Genomic DNA, 19,009 nt, shown 5'->3' on the forward strand with positions numbered 1-19,009 from the left:
GATGATCCGACGGTTGCTCCTCGTATCTCGGCCTGCCTGACAGACATTTCTTCCTGGATGAAGGACCATGTAAATGTAAAAAATTTGAAATATCTCCAATTAGAATTATGCCTAGTACAAAATCAATTATAGATGTCTTAAATTACAATTTCTACTAGTTGAAACTCATTTGTATCAGAAAATATTTTCCAATGGAAGTCAATGGAAGAATATGACTAGTAAAAATAGCATTGTAGATATCTCGAATGTATATTATGACTAGTCATAATCACGTTGTAGATATCGTAATTCCAATTACGACGAGTCAAAATTGCAATAGATATCTGGAATTGGAATTTTGACTAGTCAAAAATAAATTACGTCTAGTAGAGCCAGGGGCATTAAATGCTAAAATGGCTTGCCATAGGCTTTGGTAAATGGGCGCTGGTCAGGATGTCCAATCAAAGAACTAAGTTTAGGATATTATAAACAGGCTTGGGTTATGATTTGTCAGTCCAGGACGTGGCGATCTCGTGACCATTGCTAATTAATATTTATTAAGAGTGCCTTCGGGATAGTAGGATTCGTACGCGACCTATAGAGTGTTCATTGGAACGGTGCCTCTACTACCGGCTTTACGGTAACAACATGGCCACTTACTTGATAGTAAACACGGACTTGTGCTCTCTTCTGTTTATTTAAACGCCTCAAGACGATGACATCTTGATTTTGGACATATCACAACTTTAAAATGAAACTATCGCGAGTCGCATCTTTTTTAATACGGGCACATCACGTTTACCGGTGTCCAGGTCCCGTGTCATGTAATGAGCCGATCAGACATGGATCTGTCCTCACTAAAAGCAACTTCTCTGTGTCTGCAGTCAAAGACAGCACTGCACTTTACTACAGAAAACACGGGGAGCCCTCACAAGTCGTTCAGTAAGCATCTTATGCCCATAGATAATATTAATAACACGTTGACAGTTTTATAAAGTTAACAGCGTTTCCTGCATGATTGACAGGTTGGAGTCATTGGACCTGCCCCATATGGGACCTGAATGCGTCCTGGTGAAAATGCTGGCGGCTCCCATCAACCCCTCTGATTTAAATATGATTCAAGGCAAGAGCATTTGATTGAATTTTTTTTATAAATAATGCATTACCTATGCATTGACTCCTGTGGACAAATACAAGTCAATGGCAGTAAGCACAGGATATTTGGGCACATCAAAACCCAAAATCAAAAAAAAAAAAAAATTGACATATTTTGCATGAGGAAAGCGAAGGCTGTTTTGTATGCCCTAGAAGGACATGGTGAAGAAAAAAATATGAGATGGGAGGAAAAATTATTTGGCAATGTTTTGTGTTCCCCCGAGAAACTTTGCATTCTTCTCACAAAGAACACAAACATTTCGAGAGCGAACGCAAAGTTTCTCTGGGTAATGCGAACACAAAGTTTTTTTGGGGGAACGCAAATATTTTGAGAGCGAACGCAAAGTTTCTCAGGGGAACGCAAACATTTCAAGAGTGAACGCAAAGTTTTTTTGGGGGAACGCAAAGTTTCTCAGGGGAACGCAAACATTTCGAGAGCGAACACAAAGTTTTTTTGGGGGAACGCAAATATTTTGTGAGCGAACGCAAAGTTTCTCAGGGGAACGCAAACATTTAAAGAGTGAACGCAAAGTTTTTTTGGGGGAACGCAAAGTTTCTCAGGGGAACGCAAACATTTCGAGAGCGAACACAAAGTTTTTTTGGGGGAACGCAAATATTTTGTGAGCGAACGCAAAGTTTCTCAGGGGAACGCAAACATTTCAAGAGTGAACGCAAAGTTTTTTTGGGGGAACGCAAAGTTTCTCAGGGGAACGCAAACATTTCGAGAGCGAACACAAAGTTTTTTTGGGGGAACGCAAATATTTTGTGAGCGAACGCAAAGTTTCTCAGGGGAACGCAAACATTTCGAGAGCGAACGCAAAGTTTCTCTGGGGGAACGCAAACATTTTGAGAGCGAACGCAAAGTTTTTTTGGGGGAACGCAAATATTTTGTTCCCCATGTTTTACTTATGGTTTTTATAATTCTCATTGTTTTAAAATGGTGTTTTACTTCCTCTTGAGTGAGATTTCCTTTAAACCTGGGAACTTTGATTTGAGAGTAAATATCTTTGATTTATGATTTTGCAATATTCACCCACTGTCTTTAAACAGGTACGTACGCCATCCTGCCTGAGCTTCCAGCAGTGGGGGGTAATGAGGGTGTGGGGCAGGTGATGGAGGTGGGGAACCAGGTGAAAACACTCAAGGTCGGCGACTGGGTGATCCCAAGAGATGCCGGCATAGGTGAGCGTTTAATGTGCATTCATAAGGCAGGTATGGTCAATGTGTTCTTCTCATCAGTAGATCTTAGGATGTAATATCCCTGCGTTGATCTGCACAGGTACATGGAGAACAGCAGCAGTTGTGAAGGCTGAAGATCTAGTGACTTTACCTAAAGACATTCCTGTACTGTCTGCAGCCACTCTGGGAGTCAACCCCTGTACAGCTTACAGGATGCTCACAGACTTCGAGGAGCTCAAACCAGGTTCTTTCATTTTCATTTACCTCAGCTGTATTCAAACTGCTCGTCATGCACCAAAGTCTAACTCTATGTTTTAGGAGACACAGTCATCCAGAACGCAGCTAACAGTGGTGTTGGACAGGCTGTTATTCAGATTGCTGCAGCTAAGGGTATTCAAACTATCAACGTCATCAGAGACAGGTAACAATGAACTTCAACTGATCATGAAATCAGAATGGATGCCTTTTACTTTGGTTTTGTTGTGGATGATTCATCGGTGCAGAATTTTTTGTCATTGTAATGTTTCATCATATGTAAAAACTTGCTTGTGACTTTCTTTTTTGACTGAAGTCGCTGAATCAGTATAGACTTCTAGCATAGACTGTAAAAAAAGATGGATGATGCACACAGTGTGCCAATATGGCACTGACTTCTTGAGTCTCGAGTCTGCACAGTAGTGAGCACAAAGTCGAGCCGCGATATCAGTTTCCTGCAGAATGCATTATGTCGCTGTGAAATAAACAGTTCTGGAAATGTAGAAATTAAAGTTAAAGCTCCAATCTCCTCCTGAAGATCCAGGAAAAAGTCTGTTGGTGCTTCAGTGACTACTTCGCTCAGAGAAGCTGTCAATCTCAGCTGTCAATCATGACATCAAAACCCACATTTATATAGCATCAAACATCTAACTAAAACCAAACTTATTTAAAGAACAAACATTTGAACTAACATCAGCGTGATAAAAATGATAGAAACCATCTTTGGAAAAAAAAATATTTGAAGTGTAATTTGATTGTTTAGTTTGTCTCATGTCCCATTACATTACATGGAGAGGGCGGGGTTTATGACCTATACTGCTTCCAGCCACCTGGGGGCGATCGAGACGCTTTGGCTTAACTTTTCAGGACTCGTGTGGCTTGCTTGAATTCTAGTAAATGTTAATCAATAGCCAAATAAATAGCTCTTTAGGTATTGTTTTAGGCTAGTGTCAGTGTAGCCTTTCTAAAATCCTGGTTTTCTGTAATGATTTCAAAGTCATTTATTCCTGCTTGATATTAAAGTAATAACGTTTCGAGCAATAACAGCAGTTCTTTCGGGCTGTTTGCTTCAATGAACCAGATAAAAAAATGATTCACCACGTTATTACGTCATTAATGATCGCTATCATCCCCAAAAAAACACATTCAAAAAATAAAGCCATGTATAAGATCATACTACTCATTTACATTTTATTCAAATAAAAAATAAGACAACATTTTACTTAAAGCCTTTATGTAGAATACATTATAATGCATTAATTTTGCCTTATAATGCACCTTATAATGCATTGTATGATCTCATGAATAATTGTAACTGCAGTTATAATACATTATAACACTTATCTATTCATTGTTACACCTTTAGAAAGTATAATGCATTAAAACACAATTTCAGATATAACAAGGAATCTACAAATATTATAATGCATTTTAACTTTGGTAACAATTATTTTTTAAAGATATAATGAATTATAATGTACATTATGAATACTTTTATAATGTGTTATATACATAAAGTTTAGAGTAAAGGGTTAACAAAAACAATAATAAGTGTGTTTCTTGTTATCAGTGTCATTTAGCAATCATGTACGTCAAAACTATTGATAATATCTTGGATAAGTTTCTTTCAATTAAGTTTTGCATAGCACTCAATACAGACACAGATGTTTTACATGTCTAAAGCATTTAAAGTGATTAAACTAATCTTAATCAGCTCGCCTTTCTCTACAATGCAGATTTTGTCATTGAGTAAAGCCACTTGTTTGCCATTTTAGGCCGGACCTGCAGCAGCTCTCTGACAGACTGACAGCGCTGGGCGCCACTCACGTCATTACAGAGGAGACGCTGAGACGTCCAGAAATGAAGGAGCTTTTCAGGGTCAGTCTGAAACATTCTAGTATTTGCTTTGAATTCTGTTATAGAAGACATTGTGTAGCTTGAAAGAGACTCTGTATCATGATAGTTTTCGGCATTTGCTTTTAACAGTCGTGTCCTCGACCTAAACTAGCACTGAATGGCGTTGGAGGAAAGAGCGCCACAGAGCTGTTACGTCATTTACAGTAAGTGGATACGTTATCTAAACACAGAAATCAAAATCAAAATCTGTAACAGTGTCCACCTGCTTCTTCAGCAGCATTCATACAGAAGTGTTTTTCTCATTCATTTTCTCCATAGAGATTTAAAAAAACGAACACTAGAGGGCCTCAGCAAACTTACAAGGGGGCCATGGGATATTATATTATATTATATTATATTATATTATATTATATTATTACGCTTAAAAAGTCTAAATTTAATAAATACTGAAAATCAAGATGAAATCATTTCCCCCCTCAATAATTGTTTTAATTGAAGAACATACAGTTCTTGAAACTTCACAAATCAAAAAATAAATTAATCAGGATTAATTCATTAAATATAGCAACACTCCCAATTACTGTTAAAAACATTAATACAAGCAGCTTTGTCATAATTACACAGAAATACTAAAGGAAATATCTTCACCCAGATAAAGGAGGATCCTTGAATATCGTGTTGCATGTTAGAGTCAAAAAGGTTGAGCACCACTGTCCTGAAGCATTACATTACAGACCTAGATTTGAAGCAAAAACTTATCTGAAAATCAGGAAAAAAAGACATGAACACTAAATCACACTGATTTATGAGATTTTACGGTTTGAAGCCTTTATGTATAATGCATTATAAAGATATTCATAATGTACATTAATGCATTATATCTTTTCATAAATAATTATAACCAAAGTTAAAATGCATTATAATATTTGCAGATTCCTTGTTACAGCTGAAATTGGTTGTTTGTCACGTGTTTTAATGCATTATATATTCTGAAGGTGTAACAATGAATAGATAAGTGTTATAATGTATTATAACTGCAGTTACAGTTATTCATGAGATCATACAATGCATTATAAGATGCATTACGAGGCATAATTAATACATTAAAATACTGCATTATATATAAGGGCTTCAAATAAATTTTGCTGATTTTACTTCTGAAGCCCTACCAATCTATTGTGTGTTTTTAAAGAAAACCTATTATGCCCTTTTTCTTGATGTTGTTTTTGTGCTCTACCAGAACAGGTTTTCCTGCTTGAATGTTGATTATTTTCCTCATATTCTCCATTGTTGCAGCTCCTCTCTTCCCAGTCTGTCAGTAACGCTCTGTTTAGTTCCTGTCTCTATGAAGCCCCTCCTTCTGAAAAGAGCAATGTGCTCTGATTGGTCGGCTGGAGCAGTGTGTTGTGATTGGTTAAGCTCTTCGAGTGTGTTTGAGAAATGTCCCGCCCCTTACCATAACCGCCAGTTTCAACACACTACTAACTAACTCAACCAGGCCCCGCCCCTTTATTCTGCATATGAATTATTTAAATGAGGAATATTGTGAAGAAAACTACAATGGAGGTGTTTCAGAGAGTTCAGAAACACTGACACTGATATAGAGAAGAACTGGAACTTTGCAGAGCTTTTTCATGCTCAAACAGCAACATTACACACTACAGAAAGATGAACATGGAAAAAAGCATCATAGGACATAAATGTTTTACTACATAATGGATCAAATAAGATCCTTGATAAGCAGTCTATAAATGCATGGATAAGGTATCTGTGTTCCTCAGGAGTGGAGGGAGTATGGTGACCTACGGTGGGATGGCCAAACAACCAGTCACTGTTCCTGTGGTGAGTTTGACTGAGATGAACCTTGATATCTGACTTTATATCATTTTAATAGAATATTTATATAGTCATGTTCCTATCATGTGGTGGACATTGCAGTTATATAAGTATTATTCTTTCTTTAGAGTGCACTGATCTTTAAAGATGTGAAAATAAGAGGTTTTTGGGTGACCCAGTGGAAGAGAGACAACAAACATGGTAAGTTTCCTCAGAAAAAGTCGAACAGACTTGTGTTGTTGTGTGAGGAGTTTCACCTAAAACACTCATCGACACCTTTGGCCTCTTGTGATAGATGAAGACGCCTTACGAAACATGCTGGATGAACTCTGCATCCTTATCCGTTCGGGGAAGCTGTCAGCTCCGGCTTGCACTGAAGTGAGGCTTCAAGACTTCCGAAAAGCCCTGGAGGATGCCATGAAGCCATATGTGTCCACCAAACAAGTTTTTGTCATGTGATCCCACTTTTCTCAATACGTTAAGCTCTGCATTAATTCAACCCCAAACACACATGCAATAAATGTGACATCAAAGTCCAGTGAGCTTTATCAGCTTCACAACAGGGCTTTGTCTTTGAATGCATTTACATTTATTGTATACTTAGTGTTTATGAGCATCGTAAGAATTACCAGTATGTCAGACATCAGTCTACTTTTACAGTGACCACACACAGATAACCAGACATAAACGGAAAGATATGAGTGTAGTTGCCGACAAAGACTGTTTATTTAATCTTGAGCATCTTGTCAGGTGATTGTTGCTTTGTCACATGGACTTAAACGTGTAAATCCTCATATGGGGGTTCAATGTTAAAAATACACACTCATGCTATTTATAAAACCCCTGTAATAGACTGAACAATGATCAACTATGACAATGAAATAGAGACACAACATTTTTTTTATAATATTAATTAGTACAACAGTAATAAACACATTGTGACTGTTAATGAATATAAAGTGTTTGCTAAAACTGATCGTTCTCTTTGGCTTTTATTGACATTAAACAGATGGAAGCAGTTATGTTTTTTTTAACACCAGTGTCCTGTTCACATTGAAAGCGATTTTATCGCTGGAGTTTCCATCCATGTATTTTTATGCAAAAAAAAGTTAACATTATCTTTTGGAAAGCGTTTGTCCTTCATCACATTATGAAGAAGATGAATCAAACCACTTAACATTTTTGACAGTTTTCCATGTGTCATTTTTTTTTTTTTTTTAAATATTTTTTGTATGTGAGCAGAGACAAATCATACAGAACCGTGAAAAGTTACTGTCAGTCATGAAGTCATCATACAATCAAAATGGACAATTCTTATTTTTTTAATGTAATATTACAGTATTTATTATTCATGTGACTCGTAATCTTGAATCAGAATATCTTCTCCTCCCTCTTGCAGCATCTCTTCTCTTCTCTGATGACGAGGGCGGGGCAATCTGTCACTCACATCAGATCCACCAATAGCAAACCACAACCATCCAATCAGTTCCTCACAGACAAAATCAAGCCCCGCCCTACATTTGCTCTTGTTTCAGAAGCAGTTTCACTCAGATATACAACACAATAGAGCGCTGCCGTGATAAAGTATTTTTGTAGGCCAACCACTTAAATTTGCATCACACTGGTTCCCTTAACAAAAACCCAATAGGATTTCTCCATAGGCTTTTGAATTATCGCAAAAAAAGCTCTGTGATCAACAAAAGTTTATGATACATGATGGTTTTACCCATCAAGATAACTTTCAAAAATGAACAACTTTTATGAATTTTGAAGCCTAAATGCAATCAGCAGAAATAAAAAGCTAACCTTAGGCTATAAATGACGTACACCACGGTCACATGACTTCAACATCACCGCTAAGCTTCGGACAACTCTTTCAGTCTTTATTAAAAAAACATCGTCCCTGAAAGTTTGAGTTATATTAGTTTGCGAGAGCATGATTATAATAATATAATCATTAATATTATTTCTGAACCACACATAGGCAGCAACGTCATTGCACCCTTCAAGGCCAGAAAAGTAGTAAAGACATGTTAAAACAGTCAACGTGACTGCAGTGGTTCAACCTTAATGTTATGAAGCGACGAGAATACTTTTTGTGCACAAAAACAAAACAAAAATAACTTTATTTAACAATTTCTTCTCTTTCCTGTCATTCTCCTATGCAGTTGACGTTGTAGACGCAGTGTGAAAAATGATGTCTTTTTTACTACCATTCTGGGCCTTGAAAGGTGCAATTATGTTGCTGCCTATGTGTGGTTCAGGTACCTCTCAGATTTCATCAAAAATATCTTCATTTGTGTTCTGAAGATTAACGAAGGTCTTACTGGTTTGAGACGACATGAGGGTGAGTAATTAATGACAGAAATTTCATTTTTGGGTGAACTACCCCTTTAATGTCCAAATTCCTCTGTAGTCCTGTAATCACAAGAGGGTGTTACTTTCATAGAATAAAATGTGAGAATATCTTGAGCTTGTGTTCAACCCAGACCTTATTTCAGGCTTTTAAACAAAATCCTATTTAAAAAACCCATTGACTTCAAGACGATGGAACCGGAAGTGCTAAAATGCAACTTGCTTCTGGGTTTTGGCCTACAAAAATTACGTCATCCCTGCAGCACTATTTAGGGAAGAAAAGACTATCACAACTTTCATTTCATGCTGACTTTAAAGGGATAGTTCACCCAAAAATTTAAATTCTGTCATTTATTTACTCTCCTGTCACTCCAAATGTCTGTGGAAAACAAAATAATATATGTTGGGGTCCAAAAAAAAAAATATACTTTTTTCAAAAAATATCTTCTTTGATGACAGCATTTTCATTTTGGGCTTAACGCTCTCTTTAAAGACAGTTGACGGTATTGACTTACATAGTGTTTACTATAATACTGGTGAGAACATGTCATTCACACACCGGTCTGGCTGACAATATTCAGAGACTGCTGTTCTGTGATCAGTTGAGCCGCAGCAGGCTCAGCATCAGTGACAGCAGCAGAGTAAACAGCGCTGGTCCAGCAGACGATCCTCCCTCCTTCAGCACGCAGCGCTCATACGCCTCAAAGTCAACCTCCCTCACCGCGCACACGTGATCGACACGGCAGTCAGCGTGGCACTCCGTCAGGTCATAACCCACCGAGTTGAACTCAAAATACTTCTGCAGATAACACTTGTCGCTGGTTATCCGCTCCATCACGCGGTGCATGGAGGCAGGAGAGGCGTCCGGCACGTGAAACGCCTCCGTCAGACGGTACTCCTTCTCCCAGCGCGCCCGTGCCATGTTTGCATATGTCAGGTTCAGATAGTAGGTAACTATATCCTTTAGGAGCACAAAGCACCAAGAAAAGATGTGTGAATGTGTTTAAAGTTTGTAATATAAATACAGATATTTTCATGTGGGTGCATCTTACCTTGATCAAAAGTGTTTTGGTGTCATACTCAAAGATGCGAATTCCAGGATTATTTCCGCCATCTTCCACACCAGGTAGTGTTGTTATCCAGGGCGTAACTCCTGGTGTCAGGAACATCGCACTTATTGGAGATCCTGTGTAAAGGGATATTAACAAGTAATCTTGTAGTAAAGTATCCTGAAGTCAGATTTACAGGGGTTGGACAATGAAACTGAAACACTGGCCAATATAGTGTTGGAGGTTTCATGCCTATATATGTGCGGCTGGTGGCCAATCTTCACTGATTTTACAGTCCATCAGTAGGAGCAGAGTGTGACGGTTGAATTAGCAGAGAAATAGCACAGCTGAACATGAAATATTACAATTTACACAACATAATAGTAAACATTTCAGAGTTCAAAAGAGGACAAACTGTTGGTGCACGTCTTTCTGGCTCGTCTTTGTGGTGTATTGAGAGCTATCCACACTCTAAAAAATTATGGGTTAAAAACAACCCAAGTTGGGTTGAAAATGGACAAACCCAGCAGTTGGGTTACATGTTTGCCCAATGTGCCTTTGTTTAACTCAACTATTGTTTAAGAATTACTATATGGCTGGCTCTTTTTTACCGTGAATGGTAATGTCGGCATACCACCATGAAGGATGAACCACATCCAACAGGAGTGATTGACGATGCAAGAGGAAGCTATCTGAAAGGGATGTCCAGGTACTGTATCCAAAAAACATAAAACTACAGCTGCCGATTCTCCTCGATTCTCATGTTTCCACCAAAACTGTTCATCAGGAGCTCCACAGAGTCATTATTCATCGTTGGGCTGCTATAGTCAAACCTTTGATCACCCATGCCAATGCCAAATGTTGGTTTTATTGGTGCCAGCAGTGCAAATCTCGGGCTGTGGACAATGTGAAACATGTTTTGTTCTCTGATGAGTTTACCTTCACTGAGTTATGGTGTGGAGAAACCCCAAAGAGGCTCAACACCCGACTGTTGCTGCCCAGAGTGAAGCACGGGGTGGATCAGTGATGGTTTGGGCTGCAATATCATGGCATTTCCTTATTTTGCCTGATGGGCCAAGCACTACCGAACCATTCTGGAGGACCATGTGTACCTAAAGCCCAAAGTATACTTCATTTTTTATGCATACATGAGGGTCAGCATACAGTGCGCGTGACGTGAATTTCGTCATCAGCTGCCAGATTTTTGTAACCGCGCGTGCAGTAATTCGTTTATCCACAAGGTGGCAACCGTGCCCTGGGGGAGTTGATTCACAAGGTAGTCAAAGAAAAACTGCATGTTATGTCAGTTAAGCTTTTTCTGCAATTTGAATACAGGATGTAGCGTTAGTGTTTTGAACTGTGAGAGTTTTACACTTTCTTCTTAAGTTGAATACAGAAGGCAGTCTGGCGGAAGCTAGATACTTTACTTTATAACTTGTTAAATATGGATTTTTTTTTTACACAAACGCATCACTTCAGAAGGACTTTATTAACCCCCCGGAGCCGTGTGGAGTACATTTATGATGGATGGATGCACTTTCTTGAGCTTCTTACTCGTTGGTATCGTTCACTGCCATTATAAAGCTCGGATGCGTCAGGATATTTATTAATATATCTCTGATTGTGTTCATCAGAAAGAAGGAAGTCATATACACTTAGGATGGCTTGAGGGTGAGTAAGGCTTGGGCTAATTTTCATTTGAAAGTGAACTAATCCTTTAAGGTGGGGCCGTGTATCAGCATGATAATGCACCAATACACACAGCAAGACTGGTGACAGAATGGTTTGATGAACATGAAAGTGAAGTTGAACATCTCCCATGATCTGCACAGTCACCAGATCTGAATATCTTTAAGGCACTTTGGGGTGTTTTGGAGGAGCGAGTCAGAAAACATTTTCCTCCACCAACATCACATAGTGACCTGGACACTGTTCTGGAAGAGGAACGGCCCAAAATCCCTCTGGCCACTGTGAAGGGCTTGTATCTGTCATTCCCAAGACGAATCAATGCTGTATTGGCCGCAAAGGAGGCCCTAAACCATACTAATAAATTATTATTGTGGTCCTAAAACCAGGTGTTTCAGTTTCATTGTCCAATCCCTGTATTTGTACAGTGCATATAGTTTCAAAGCAGCTTTACAGAAAGTCATGAAGTTAATGTTTATAACATCTGATGATCTTCATGGCTTATAGTCACATTTATTATATAAGAGCTGGGTGATAATATAGTTACATTTTGTGATGATACAAGCATTCAAGCAGTTGAGATTTGCTATATGGTATATATTGCTTAACACGAGTACACTTTACAGTATATATGTAGGTAAAGTAGCATGTACTATATATCCAACTTTTAATATAGGCGATAATATACCTAGTTTTTTGACAATATATCAATCAAGCAGTTGAGATTTGCTATATAATATATTGAGGTTATTATTTTGTTATGTGGTGATATTGAGAACTAATGGGGGGGGGTCCAAAAAGATGCAGAAAATGTAGCAGAATGTGCAGTACCGTTTGAACTGTAGAACATGCGGAAGCTGTCGGTGTGGTGATGACCGAAGAACTGGCCCTGTATAACAGCGCTATGCTTCTGTATGAGGTCGATATAGCGCTTATTAAATGCTTTTCTGAACCAGGCCTTATCTCGTTTCTTCTCAAACATCCCTGGAGGGACGTGGCCGATAATGTAAACCTGGTAAAAACAGAACAAAGAATCTTTGGTAACACTTGACAATAAGGTTCATTAGTTAACATTAGTTAACTACATTAGTTAACATGAACTAATAATGAACAATGCATCCTTCATATCTCTGAAAAGTATTTAGTTTTGTCATATTTATAAAAGATAGATATGCTAAACTGAGTCTTTCCGAAAAAAGTCGAGCTCCTGGAGGCGTCTGTCGTCAGTGCCGTGGGCGGAGCTAAAGAGTCACGAGCGCTCGCAGCTTCGGTGTAGAGATCGTCTGCTAGCTGCGACATCATTATAAATAAAAAGGGAACAAAAGCGTGTTGTTCACATTATATGCACTTGCGCGCCGATTGCCAACAAAACACAGACATCTGATGTAGCTTTACTCACAACCCACGATCTGCAAATCCAGTGCAGAACTGGGACTTGTTTACAAAGCATTCATCACCGAAATCCAGGGAACAAACAAACATATGTGCACAACTCCATTGCTGCCCCGGAAAAACAAACTTCATCCTCTGTTCCCTTAACGCTGGGTTCTTTGGGAAGCTGAAAAAGTTAATCTTTCTCTCACAACCAAAAACACACTCCTTCAGTGACAGGAGCTGCGTCTCATTTCGGAGGCTGTGTCCTCCAGAGGTCGCGTTTGAAGGCTGAATACTTCATCAAGGATGTCATATTTAAGAAAAGTAACCATAATAAAATTGACTGATATTCATTGTGAGGTGTAAAATACTGTAATTTCTTTCTTACATTGCAATCTAATGGTTGTTTTTCTTAAATGAGACTGCTTTGATGATGTATGCAGCCTTCAAAGGGTGCAGCCCCTGAATTGGGACACAGCCGTTGTTGAAAAATCTCTCGGCTTCCGTATCCCGAACGAAGCGCGTTGATTGGCGTGCTCTTGCTCTTGTTCTGGGTGATGTGTGTGCGCACGCTTATCAGGGAGAAGTGCCTATACAAGGAATTCCGGTCTCTTGACGTCATACAGGCCACACTCGAAAAAAACTCTCTGAATCCTGTACTGAAACCGGAAGTAGTGGATTTGGCACAGAAAAACTCTGTCATACGTCCAACTCCTGTTTTGAAACTTTGGCCATGTTTAGCATGAGAATGCAACTCTTTAATAGTGTAAATAAGTCAGAATGCATGAAATAGCATTATACCTCCCCCTTTAAAGGGGGACTCAGTGATATTTCAAACCCACTGTTTGGGAGTTAGTCGGGCCGACACCAACAACAAACGTCTAACCAATCAGCATTAGGGGGCGTATGACGGTCGAGGAGAGAGAAAGAGCAGAGGGAGATTTGAAAATAATAAGGAAAAAAAAAAACTGCAGAACGAGAGATGGGACACAATACAAAACAGCTCAAAAGAATATCACTGGAATGAAGGTTTATGACTGGGCAAGCACTTTGGGACCCGCGTTTATATTAGAAAAGCTTTCCAGCGCTGGAGAGAGCTAAGAGGGAAGGACTGAAAACTGCTTTGATCCCGCTTCTCATGTGAGTAACATTGGGTTTTGACTGTCTGGAGCTGCTGTGCTGTTTGCGACTAACAACGAACACTTTGTATTTACTCTTGTGTACTGTATGCTCATCTTTTGTGCTTCCTTGTCGTTCGTTCATCAACTGCGCTTTATTTTTCGTGAAGCATTTTGTTGCACGTCAGCTGTGATAAACAGACATCCACTCTCTAGATATGAGGTGTTTAGCAGCAGCGATATGGCCGGGGTTCGACACCGACTCAGAGCAGGGTGGTTAGGATTGGAGTGCGAGTTTTTGGAGGCGGAGCAATGAAGAGAGGGGTGTGTTTGTTTGGGTTGATTTCAAATATCAACAATATCCAACAGCGTAGTTCAAATACCACTTACTGCACCTTTAACGAAGATTAGTATATACAGTAACAGATGTATTGTTCATGGTTAGTTCATGTTAATACATTAACTAATGTTTAACTAATGAACCTTATTGTAAAGTGTTACCGAATCTTTTTATGCAACAATGAGACAAAACATGGATAAATGACCAAACAGGAAGTTTAGCTCCCTCTCTGTATATATATAGTAACCTTCTCATTATTTTTGGCTGCGTCCTCAAGCACATTTTCAGCCCAACTGAACTGGTCTGCAGGGTCTTTGATGTTTTCTGTGAGACTGTTCTGATCGTAATAGAGGTTCGTATTGAGCACCACGACTCTGAAGCCAGTTTGATTCAGCAACTTTTCTGTGTAATATCCACCTGTGAACGGCAGAAAATGAACAAGCACAGTTATTCTTTAAAGCTATATAATATATATAATTCGTACAAAAATTACAATATTTACGATAACACTTTGCATTAAGGTTCATTTGTTAACATAAGTTATTAGTTAACATTAACAATGAAAAAATACATTTATTAATTTTAATTACAGCATTTACTAATATATATTGTTTAATTGACCGGAGCTAACATGAACTAACCATGAACAGTTGTACTTTTATCATCTAACATTAACAAATATTAATAAATACAAATGAATGTATAATATAATAAGATATATCCTTCTTCAACCAAACTCGTCTTTTTGTCTTTGTGTCAGTGTATATAGTGTTTATACCTGTTTTAAAGGTTTCTTTTGAGGCCGTGTGGAGCCAGTCATGCCACAGGTTTGCTGTTTGCTCATAAATGTTGTTCTTTTCTGGAGGCATTTGGTTCTTTGGATGGTAGTCATGATTTCCCATCGCAGAATACACCTTGGTGTCTAAAGAAATACAGATATACAAAGAATTTCATGAACAAACAGAAATAAAAACAAGCAGTTAGTAGGCCCAATGAAACACATACTAGGAAAGACAGATTTTATGATGTGGGTGAGGTTGCCGATTATTCTCAGGACGGGTTCTTCTCCCAGCTGCTCATTGGGCACATGAGGCGTATCATCTCTGTCAAAAAGAGTTCAGTCATATATCAGTTAAGTCGGACAGCTTGCCCACCTACAGTACAAGTCAAATGTCTCAGTCTTTATTAGTGCTATTTCCCCCTTTATAATATTATGGAAGTATGAGGATTATATCATATACTACAATTTGTGTGTACTGGACACTTTTCTCTCACTAGTCATTTTACAAGCATACACATTTTATATTTGCTTACATAACTAATGTCAAGCATTTCAAAGCCTTTAGACTGAAAAGTTCTTTTTTGACATTTGACTATTGTGCTAATTTAAAATAATTAAAAACTGAATATAGTTCTGCAGGAATGACGTGTTTTTGTAGGCCAGAAATGAGTTGCATTTTAGCGCTTCTGCTTCCATCGTCCAGAAGTCAGTGGGTTTTTTGAATGGGTTTTTGGCACATACCCCGTCCAAATGATGAAGTCAGGGTCAGGCAGGATCTCTCTCATGGCATTCACTGATGAGTTTATCAGAGTCCATGGTGAGTCACAAGAATAATCTCCAAATTTGCCTGCGTTTGGGGTCGGACGGCCTCCACTAGAAGCACATTTTGATGCCGAGCTACTCGCTACATCATAAGAAGGATCCCAATGGAGGTCTGAGATGTGCCAGAAATAACCTGTGAAAGTGAAAGTGATGAGATGTGAAGGCCAAGTATGGTAACACATACTCTGAATTTGTCCTCTGCATCTAACCCATTCACAGTAGATCACTCACACACTGCAAACCGTGACCAAAGAGTACAGACCTTATGTAGCCCCGCCCCTTTTCAGAGCTGATTTTAACAACTACGCAATATGACTACACAATCTTCAACACATTTTTAATAATATTTGAATAAAGGGTGAAGATGTCAATTTTCCTAGACCGGACATCACTTTTGGCTACTAGTGTAGCTCAAAAAAAAAAAAAAAGATTAAATACTATTTCCTTAAATAAAATTGTTAGAATATAATAAATAAAAATAAAACACAATATTTGTTGACCACATAATGTCTACATATGCTAACGGGAGGCATTCTGCCATTTTTTATTGATTTTTAATTGTTTTAACCTCCTGGGACTCAGAAAAAAGTTTTTGAATTTAGTATCATTACATTGTTTAGAGCATAAAAAAATGTAAAAATAACATTTTTGAAAAATTATATTTTATGCTATGTCCTCTGTAGTGGACACCGGAATTTTTTTATGTTTCAGGATTTTTTTAAACTAAACTTTGTTTAAAGATGATTCTCAGCTATGTTATGAAAGATAGAACGGAATGAATCGATATACCATTTTACTTTATGCAATATGTGGGTAAAATGGCCATACATGGGTTTTCCCATTCAATCTGTACACTATATCTACTTTGCATATTACTGTGTTCTTGGAGCAACATGTAATGAAAAAAGAAGTGTAATAATGGGAGTAAAAATTGGCAACATTTTCATAATATCTAATAATTAATAGGAATATATTGATATATAATTTATTTCACTATTCACTTGTTGTGTCTCCTAAAATGCCTGATAATCATGATTTAAGTCCTGTTGTCCTCTACAGAGGTCATGTATGAAATCAATGCCCTGTTTTGTAACAGAAAGTCATATTTTGATTAGAAACCCCATAACATTTTCCTGAGATTTTGATTTATAACAAACAATTTAAAAATTAATCTGATTTAAATGATAATTGCAAAATATTATCATATTTCCATAAATTTGATCACTAAATTAATGTCAGTCATATTTAAAGACTAATGAGTTGTTGTTGTCATGGTGAAACCTCAGAACATTTGGTATCTCTGCAAAGCCCTGAATGTGCTCTTTACAGGACATCCAGACTAAAACTGTGACATGTATGCTGTCAGAGAAATTCACTAAAATATAATGTCCACTACAGAGGACAGAAGTCTATTTCTGGGTCCCAGGAAGTAATAATTCTACCACTGAACTGAGTATTACAGTCTAGCAGTTGTTGCATAACTAAGTTTATGTGTTCATTAGACATTACGCTGCGTTAATATCTGCTTTATGTCTTCCATGTTAAAAACAACACATAATCCCATGCTCTAATAAATTCATAATGGTAAAACACTGTCGAAAGCGTTGCTCTTCAATAAACATGTTACTTAAAATATGTGCATTTGTTTTTAAAGTTAAATCTAAGCCAAACCAGCTCCTTAAAACATTAGAAGACATACCTGTCAGCACGTTACTACTAATACCAGAGACAATGAAAATGTTGAGAAGAATAATAATTTTCCAAACACATGCCATAGTGAGATTGACCGAATGCGTGTGAGAGATCCAGGACTCTGCTCTGAGTGCCGTTATCCTGCATGAGACGTTCAGTCCACAGCTGTCAATAAACTGACAGATAAGATAAGTCAGCTGGAGGGAATAAACATACAGTCGATAACTGCGACTGCCTTCTTAGCAACATGAGCGCTTGTTCAAACAGAAGTTCTCCAGCTGTTTACACGTGTTGGAGAAAAATGTGACACATTTGCCAGTCATTTACTATGTAGTCAACATTCTAATTTAGTGTGCTGCTATTTTGAGGGTATGACTGAGTTCATACAGTAGTAGCTCAACATTAAAATGAAATCTGTAGCCTCAACGTTTCCATACTGAATGCTTTACAATAGATTTATAAACCACTCTTTGTAACAGAATCAGATTTTGGCACCACACTGTCTGCTCTGCAAAGCAACCAAAAAATCAGTGTTAAATCTCTGTATGAGTTTAGTCATAAATATTGCATGCAAGGGTGTAAAGCAATTAAGTAACTGTACTTCATACTTTGTAGTTTGTACTTTATTGCTGTTGAAAAAGAATAATTGTACTTGTACTCCAAGGCATAAATCATGCTTTTTTACAAGTGCAAAGACATATTTACATCTTACTGAGACAAGAATTGGAAATTGCTTTACAAAACCTAATAAACCTTTACTATTAATTGTGGCACATTTTTTACTCACTCAAGAATGATTTGGCTAAATAGTATATTTTAACTTAAATACTCCCTGTGTACTTTTTACAGATTGTATATAACATTCATATTTCACATTTTCATTCACCATATACTACAGTTAAGTTTGGGGTGAGTAAGTTGAAAGAAATTAATACTTTTATTCAGCAAGGATGCATTAAATTGATCAAAAGTGACAGTAAAGACATTTATAATGTTACAAAAGATTATATTTCAAATAAATGCTGTTCTGTTGAACTTTCTATTCATCAAAGAATCCTGAAAAATATGAAGCAGCACAACTGTTTTCAACATTGAATAATCATAAATGATTTAGAATAATATTAGAATATTAGAATGATTTGTGAAGGATCATGTGACACTGAAGACTGGAGTAATGATGCTGAAAATTCAGCTTTGATCACAGGAATACATTACAGTTTACAATATATTCACATAAAGGAGTTCTTTTAAATGGTACCAATATTTCACAATATTACTGTTTTACAGTATTTTTAATTAAATAAATGCAGCTTTGGTGAGCAGAAGAGACTTCTTTCAAAAACATGTACTTTATACTGCACTTTATTGCATTGTATTGTACTGCTAGAACTCAGAATGCACGTAAGTTCCACTTGTATGAGAATGAAGTATTCTCAATTCTTTCAGTGAATTCTTTATGCGATGAAATTAATTGAAAAGAGAGCAACAAAGAAGCCTCACAGTCAATTAAGTTTTGCTGAAGGCCTGGATA

General features: G+C 37.6%; 2 protein-coding genes across 2 annotated transcripts; one reads left to right on the plus strand and one right to left on the minus strand.

Annotated features, from left to right (window-relative positions):
• The first annotated feature begins 501 nt into the window (after positions 1-501).
• On the plus strand, positions 502-7,237 carry mecr (mitochondrial trans-2-enoyl-CoA reductase). Its single transcript, XM_051865557.1, has 10 exons — positions 502-921; positions 1,005-1,102; positions 2,185-2,316; positions 2,414-2,557; positions 2,632-2,734; positions 4,344-4,446; positions 4,555-4,628; positions 6,207-6,267; positions 6,390-6,462; positions 6,557-7,237. Exons 1-10 carry the CDS (start codon positions 731-733, stop codon positions 6,718-6,720), a joined length of 1,143 nt encoding a protein of 380 aa, XP_051721517.1. The 5' UTR covers positions 502-730; the 3' UTR covers positions 6,721-7,237.
• On the minus strand, positions 6,964-17,667 carry smpdl3b (sphingomyelin phosphodiesterase acid like 3B). The gene is made up of 8 exons (XM_051865556.1): positions 17,486-17,667; positions 15,706-15,919; positions 15,189-15,286; positions 14,962-15,105; positions 14,431-14,600; positions 12,183-12,363; positions 9,669-9,802; positions 6,964-9,577 (listed from the first exon to the last, which is right to left on the minus strand). The coding sequence occupies exons 1-8, from the start codon at positions 17,559-17,561 to the stop codon at positions 9,215-9,217; spliced, it is 1,380 nt and encodes a 459-aa protein (XP_051721516.1). The 5' UTR covers positions 17,562-17,667; the 3' UTR covers positions 6,964-9,214.
• Positions 17,668-19,009: the final 1,342 nt, after the last annotated feature.

The sequence above is a fragment of the Ctenopharyngodon idella genome, chromosome 16, assembly GCF_019924925.1.
Source record: "Ctenopharyngodon idella isolate HZGC_01 chromosome 16, HZGC01, whole genome shotgun sequence".
Lineage (NCBI taxonomy): Eukaryota > Metazoa > Chordata > Actinopteri > Cypriniformes > Xenocyprididae > Ctenopharyngodon > Ctenopharyngodon idella.

Excerpts from the sequence above, each read along its gene's own strand:
- mecr (XM_051865557.1), top strand. The coding sequence starts at position 731 with ATGAAACTATCGCGAGTCGCATCTTTTTTAATACGGGCACATCACGTT. Across the intron at positions 4,629-6,206 it reads GAGCTGTTACGTCATTTACA|GAGTGGAGGGAGTATGGTGA; the intron begins GTAAGTGGATAC and ends TGTGTTCCTCAG. Across the intron at positions 6,268-6,389 it reads AACCAGTCACTGTTCCTGTG|AGTGCACTGATCTTTAAAGA; the intron begins GTGAGTTTGACT and ends TTCTTTCTTTAG.
- smpdl3b (XM_051865556.1), bottom strand. The coding sequence starts at position 17,561 with ATGGCATGTGTTTGGAAAATTATTATTCTTCTCAACATTTTCATTGTC. Across the intron at positions 15,106-15,188 it reads CATAAAATCTGTCTTTCCTA|ACACCAAGGTGTATTCTGCG; the intron begins GTATGTGTTTCA and ends GTATTTCTTTAG. Across the intron at positions 14,601-14,961 it reads AAAAGAAACCTTTAAAACAG|GTGGATATTACACAGAAAAG; the intron begins GTATAAACACTA and ends TGCCGTTCACAG.